At 39.5% G+C, this 7,165-nt stretch overlaps 1 protein-coding gene across 6 annotated transcripts in view; it reads right to left on the bottom strand.

Moving 5' to 3' along the window:
- Nucleotides 1-6: 6 nt before the first annotated feature.
- The window catches only part of TSC1 (TSC complex subunit 1), a 30,807-nt gene continuing 23,648 nt past the window's right edge, over nt 7-7,165 (bottom strand). For all 6 annotated transcript variants that reach the window (XM_085325363.1, XM_085325368.1, XM_085325367.1 and 3 more), the window contains 6 exons: nt 6,247-6,429; nt 5,733-5,843; nt 5,492-5,614; nt 4,299-4,486; nt 4,013-4,171; nt 7-2,761 (listed from right to left, as the gene is read on the bottom strand). In XM_085325363.1, the coding sequence (XP_085181489.1) occupies nt 2,266-2,761; nt 4,013-4,171; nt 4,299-4,486; nt 5,492-5,614; nt 5,733-5,843; nt 6,247-6,429 (1,260 nt within the window). In that variant the 3' untranslated portion in view covers nt 7-2,265. The remainder of the gene's footprint in view (nt 2,762-4,012; nt 4,172-4,298; nt 4,487-5,491; nt 5,615-5,732; nt 5,844-6,246; nt 6,430-7,165) is intronic.

Genomic DNA, 7,165 nt, shown 5'->3' with positions numbered 1-7,165 from the left:
AAAAAAGGCAAAATTTGTTCCTCCATAATCTTTGTGGTCCATAAACAAACCTAAAGTGGTTTCCATTACTATCCTGGTGCTAAAATCCCTTTAAAATGAAGAAAAAGGCCACCTTTTCAATGAGCTTGCATTTCACCACCAGGGCATTTTTGTAACCAACAACAAAAACAACCTCTCCTCCAAAAAAGTGAAGTCATCGTATAAGCAAGATACTCTTTCAGGGCTTGGCAAAGCAGAAGGATGGTCTAATGAACTCCTGTAATACAGCTGCATCCAACAGCTGAGCCAGGCCCTTCAAAGGCAATGTGCAAACCATTCACTTTTAGGGGCTGGAATCTGGTGGGGGCAAGGGGCAGGAGACCTCCAAATCTTACTGAAACATATGCTATCACATTTGCTACCACTAAATCTTAGAAAGCCTACAGACATGTCGACAAAACCAATCTGTCACTTACAACCAACTCTCTATTTTCTATTCCATGCAGATTCAAGCTTTGACAAAGCCACTGAAGTTCACCTTTACTTTCAGAGTTAGGACTGACGAACTGAAAGGACACTGAGAATAATTTAGAGAGGCAGAAATGTATTTAGACCCTAGGTGTTACAGAAAAAAATGGAAATGAGAGGAAAAGTACTGTCAGGCACAAGTTAACATAATGCCAGCCTTTGACAGATTCCTGTTCCTGTTTAGGTTAAGAAGGAAATCAAAACTACAAGTGCAAGTATACTTGGACTTGATTTATATCTGAGYAAGATTCTTCAACAGCAGCTGCCACCCACAGAATGTTTAAGAAAAGAGGCCACGTGAGGTGCAGGGTAATTCTTAGCATGTTATATCTAAGTAAGCTTGGACCCAGACAGATCTAAGGTCTAAAACAAGCATGCTGCCTTCCTACCAGTGGGTTCTGTTCTGTCATAAAGATTCTGCTCCGACCACTGACAAACTGTGATCCTACAATCCTCCTTCACACAAGGCTCATCTCTCRCTTAAACATGATTGACACAGAAAGGCTCCTTGACAGAATTCCGACTCTCAGTTTTAGCACGCTTCCTCTTCAGCGCYTACGGCCTAGTTTTTTAGGGCAACTGGGGATGAGGGTGAAGGGGTAATACCTACAGCCAAACTGATGTCACTGAGCTGTAAAATGTGCTGCAACAGGAGCAGAGAAGCAGTCAAAGCAGACTGTATCCTGTAAGTCAACTCTGGAAACATATTCCCAGAAAGAAGGAAGTCAAATTCTCGCACTCAAAGACACAGTGATCTTGCTCAGACTGAGAACAAAGCCCAGAACTGAAGGAGGTCAGGCAGCACAAACATTTCCCCAATTAGAGAAACGTGCTCTTCTGCAAATCTTTGTCAGCTTGCTATATTACATACCTGTTCTGCATGCTCTCAACTATTTGCATAAATCTTCCATCTCCCTCTTCTCCCACCCAAACTGCCTTCACACACAAACCAGTTTGAGGTCAGTACAAGTGTGTCAGGCAAACACTTAAAATATTAAAAGTATCAGAAGCTAGTGTTTTAACAAGTCTTCAGCATATAGGGTCTCTGCATTACAAGTTTCAGTTCCTTATCATCTGTTCAAATGCAACTTCCAAGAAATGTTAAGGACAGTATAAACAATGATCATGAATTAGGGTGTGAATTGTTTTTGCAGAGGTACACCGTTCTTTAAACAGTTATTCAATCGGAGTYCAACTTAATGAAAACGGGACTCTGAGGGAAGTGGGACAGTGAACAGGCAAAATATAGACCTTTAGACAAATGCGCTAGGAATTGTAGTTTTRCTCCCTTCCAGGATAAAAAAAATAACCAAAGTCACCTGGACAGGCAGCATAATTAACTGCTCTAAACTGGAAGCTTGCAAGGAAATACAAAGCATTCATAGTAGACTCACAAATGTTAATTTGGCCTCATATTGCACTCAAGTCCATAAATGCAGCCGCTCACTGGGGACAAGGAGAAAGAAGAAAAAAAATACTTGCAAATGCTAATAGATATCCCTTCAAATTAGTACACACTGCTAAAGACTGAATTTGAGAAAGAAGCAAGAGTTAGGCTGGGCATTACACTTCCAGATCCCAAAATCCACTTTGCATTCATTCAGCAGCCATCTTCCATTACTGATCATCAATCCTATTCCACTGCATGAGCTAGCTGCTCAGACCAAAGAAACATAAAAGCTTTTAGTTAAACTTGCATTCACGCCTCCTGTTCTATGCCAAGAATATGAAAATAACACTGATTGACTATCTTCCTTTTTAACTGTGGTCATGATGAGTTTCATTGTAGTCCATGATATGAAGCTGTCCAACACTGCTTTCCTGGATCTTAGGTGAAAGGCTAAGGTTATCAGGACTTGGAGGGGCCTTCGTCTCCATGCTTGGATCTTTACATAGTTCAGTCTTTAAAGTATCAGAAAGGCTGTTGATGGTTACACCCTCCTCATCACACTGGCTCTCACTCTTGTTGCGAAATAATTCTCGTGCCTTCATTCCAAGGAAGCTCTTGGAGCTGGGTAGTGAACCTACAGTCAGTGGAACAGTAGTTGAGGGCTCCAGCAACATGGATGTCTCCCAGCGACTGCTGAATCTCTGGTTCTGCGGTTTTTCAGGGGTGGAGAGCTCACTGCTGCTGCCACCCTTACTGCTACTACTACCCCGAGTGCTGGAAGGTTTGGTCTCTCCATTTCTACCAATCGTTTCTTCACTGTATCCTGCCGCAGTGTCTGCACAACCTTCAGTACCACAATCGAGCCTGTTTTGGAAGGAGAGAGGATACAGCATCAAGGAAATGGYAGCAACAGCGTATAATAGAACGATTAAAATGTTGGAGAAGGCAGGTTACTTTGATTACTTTCCATTTTTGTTACTGCATATGTACTTCAACAGTCTACATCAGTTTTGCTTTCACAGTTTTGTAGCAAAGCAGAAGTGACAGATGATAACCAAAAAGGTAACTGTCACATACTTAGCCTTGCAACATCCAGTGATGGATTAAGTCCAAGGCTGACAATAATCCCAAAGCAGGAGGAACTACATCCCAAACCATTAAGGAAAAAAAAGTCTATAGATCTTGCTTGGATTTCAGAGGGTTTTTTCTTTTTATTTTTTTAAACCTATGTCAAGCACGGGTGTTTGCTACAAATCTGCTTGCAGTGCAAGAAACTATCCTGATGCTGCAACAGAATTTGGTGTAGAAAAAGGTACCATCTGAGGAAAAAAAGGATTTGACAGTTTTTTGTGTCTATCAGTTGAAATTTAAACATGATTGCTGAGCCTTCTTGGACTACAYTGTCCATTTTTGAGCCTGTCTATTCAGAATTAGTATGAAACCTAATTGTTTCACCAGAGAGCTATTTCTCCTCTTCACCAAATTTTCCATTCAAGCATTGCTGTTTGGGGTGGAGGCATGGGGGAATATCAGAGGACATTTATTATAATCAACGTAAGTGTAATGGTTGCAATTTCTTGAGTAAATGCAAGTCTGGACAAGCCTAAAACACTAYTGTTTGGGAATTAGCCATCTTAAAGTTCATCTTTAACCTAGCAGAAACAGAATACCAGCAGAGTCAACAGCTTTCCTTGACAGCACATTCTAAAGAGCAACTATTAATCTCACGTTATTGACAGTGATTTTGATGCAAGTCAAAYAGTTGTTACAAAGTACAGCACTAGGCAGTCATTTTAGGTAGACAAATGTAAAACTACTATTCCTACTGTGGCATAACAATTTGTAGACTGAAGAAACAAGTCTCCGAGAGAAACCAGAAGTCTGTCTTAGGGTTTGAGTAACAGTTCAGCTACTGGAAAAACACTTCATAAGTGCTTCCAATTTTACCAATGACTCTTAGTAATCTGGGCAGAAAGCTAAAGACGACTGCAAAAGGGGAAGTAATAGAAATATTTTGAGATGATGCATCAAAATGCTAAGAATTACAAAAGGGCATCATCTTCCAAGGAGCTGGTGATTAGCTCCTTGAAAGATATTTTACATCATCATTCTTACCTTTCTTCTGCTGCTTCAGCTGCTTCTGTTTTTTCTTCAAGTTTTTTCAGTAGGCTGCTCTTCTCAAGTCGGCCAAACAGATCCAAAATCTCCAGCTCAAATGCCTGTGTGATTCTTTTCTGGGCCTTGTATCTACTTTCTACTGCTTGCAGCTGACCTCTGAACAGAAAGAGAAACCAAAACCCTCACACACTACCCATCAGTTCCCATTTCCCCAAATTCTGCTCCRACTATGGCAGATGCATGTATCAATACATTGCTGAAGTTTTCTTTAGCAAACTCCTACCTCGCTTGGATTTTAACATCTTCTAGGTACTTCTTTTGTTCCAGGAACAAGTGGTCCTTTTTAGCAAGCTGAGATTCCAGTTCAGCTATCCGTTTCTGGGAAGCATCAAGCCTTTGGCTTTGCTGTTGAACACAGAACTTTGCTTTCTCCAGTTCTTTCCGAAAAGCAGCATGCAACATTTCAACCTCCTTGAAGGACAGAATACAGGTTAAAGTGTAATTTGATTATGTGTTACTTTTAATAATATTTACAYGTTTCTGATACTAAGTAGGCATATTTTTAAGCAGGAAAGAATAAACTAAGCATTTCTAAAAGCAGATGAAAAACTGAGTATTATGAGGCTGCATACTAGTAAGTTTCTGTGGATATAACTCTGCATCACTGGACTTTATTAGCACATTAATGTTCCTTATAAGTTCCTTTCAGGAAAGCAAGCTTGCAAAGTCTGCACCAGATCAGAACAGACAAATTTCATTGTAAAATAGTCTTTGAAACTTGACCTTTATCAAATGCCAGTAAAAAGCCTTTCTTGGGCTTAATATTCACCTTCTTCAATGACTTGCTCTCCTGTAGAAAGTTACATGCTTGTGAAAGTTTTGTGCTTCTAACTCAAAAAAGGTTTCTTTGAAGTCAGGAAGTAAAACAACATCAACCACAGAAGTTTTGGTGAAGTTAATACTACTCCTTAACAGGGAAACAAATACGACAGAAGAGTAAGACTACTTGCTTTTAAATGGAGCCTTATACATACTCACTGGTAAAATCCTGGTTAAGGTCTTTGTAGGAAGTCTAGCAATACTATCCTAGGTTACATATATCCATGAATGTTACTTTACCAGAAACAGTCTGCTGCCAACTACAGTAAGATCACAGTAGTTCTGGTCTCACAGTCAGTGGCAGAAAGAAATTGATAAGAATTTACATCAAATGGCTAAAAGTGACATCACATGTATCCCAACATCCCCTTCTTAGCTAAGGGTACTGAACAGATTCTATAATCAGATGGTGCATAAAAATAGCTGAACAGAAGTTTAAGCATGAACTTAAAACCCTGAAAAATCAATTTCAGAACAAAATATCTGTTAAGTTATGAAGCATTTCTTTCACTTTGAAAACAAGGCTGAGAACAGTTTGGTGATGACCTAAAGTGAAGTCTTCCCTAAGAGCCTTGTCAGCAACCTTGCACACTGTACCTTTGTAGTGTCTGTGTGCTTGTGCTGCAGCTGTTCCAAGTACAACTCATTGACCTCTCCAAGGACCAGAAGTTGCCTGTTCAAGAACTCCATCTGCTGCTGCACTGATTCACTGTTGGAAAGCTTTAAAAGAAATTAAAAAGAATCAAAAGACTGGAATGAAAACTTCAACAGGAGAGTCACAGTTGATCTGTACTATGTTCACAGAGCACCACAGGGAAGGACCCTGGATTCCTCTCACCTTTTGAGAAACTTGGCTAAGAAGCAATTCTGTGTGACACACCTTGTTGTTAGCCTTCTTTAATTCTAACCTCAGGTCTGCAATCATATTCCAGCAGTCCTCCAGCTTGGTCTGTTCAAATAAAGGAACTCATTCAAGGTTCTGAAATTTTAATAAAGACTAGCAATAGCATAAGGCTGGAGGGCTATATCCACCCAGAYTGTAAATCAAGTTATACTAAGCACTTGCCAAAGTCCCAAAATGAGTCAAGAAACTGCATTTTCCTATTTCCAAATTGAAGACAGAACAAAATAGAGCAGAACTATAGAAGKACAATGGCTGGCTAATTAGGTATTTCTGATTATGCACTGTCTTATTCTGAATTAGGACAACATATCTGTTGGAGATGCATTTAACACARCAACAGGTTTAACACAACTTTCTCTAAGACATTTCATGCCACATCATTAGGATGGTTATTTTTAAAACTTCAGTAAACAGATAACACAACTTTGTTTAGTGCTCTGCTTCATACCTGCAATTCCTGGCTCTGGTTGTAGAATTCCTCACGGTCATGTTGCAGCTGTCTTATTTGGCTGTGAAGCTGAGCCACTATATTTTCATGTTCCTCCTGAAACTGGTGGTACCTTGCCTGCTCTTTCTGTAAACTCAGTTTCAAGGCCTGGATTTCCTTCTCCTGTAGTTTCAACTGATCCTTCTGTCAAGAACCCCATACGAAACATTAGACAAAATATCTGCTGTATCAGTGAGAACATGTATCCTAAGTTAGTAGCTATGTAAAGCACTAACGTTAATAGCACACAAGCTTAATATTTTTCCTACACAGAACATTCTATATAAACAATGTGCTTAAGGATTGAGGGAGTGGTTTTGGGGGAGGGGATTAGTCTGAATAAGAGATTAAAAGGTGCTAGAGTGAACAGGCTGAAAAGTCACATCCAGAGGTACATTGAAAAAYTGCATACTCTTCTACTGCACCTCATGCTTTCAAGTTCGATCTTGGCTTCACAGTTGAAGTTACTGAATACAGTCTATTTTCCAAAAGTTATTTGGAAAGCTGTTTTTGGTCCTTCTACTAGATTCTCAAAAGGTGAAATTTTCTATAGAAATAGTTACAGGTACAGAATGAAACACATCCAAGTCTGTAATGGGCCATCCTTCAATACACTTACAACTTTGAATTTTATCATAGTAAAAAACTGTGGAAGAAAACAAACATGTGAGCTTTTTTTTTTTTTTTTTTTTTTTTTTTTTTTGCTATTACTCCTCACTTGAGAATTAGGTGGTGGAAAATGAACAATACATCTTCGAATAACATAACAAGCAGTCTAGACAGGCATTAACCAACCACTTCACTAACTGTGAAATCTTAATATTCACCAAAGGTAAGGGCTAGCAGCGGTTAAGCACGCAGGAATCCATCAATTCAGTTG

The sequence above is a fragment of the Rhea americana genome, unplaced genomic scaffold (genome assembly GCF_003343005.1).
Source record: "Rhea americana isolate MKP2758 unplaced genomic scaffold, rheAme1 scaffold_97, whole genome shotgun sequence".
NCBI lineage: Eukaryota > Metazoa > Chordata > Aves > Rheiformes > Rheidae > Rhea > Rhea americana.
The sequence above is the reverse complement of the archived record's forward strand: the minus strand, read 5'-3'. Positions and strand labels throughout refer to the sequence as shown.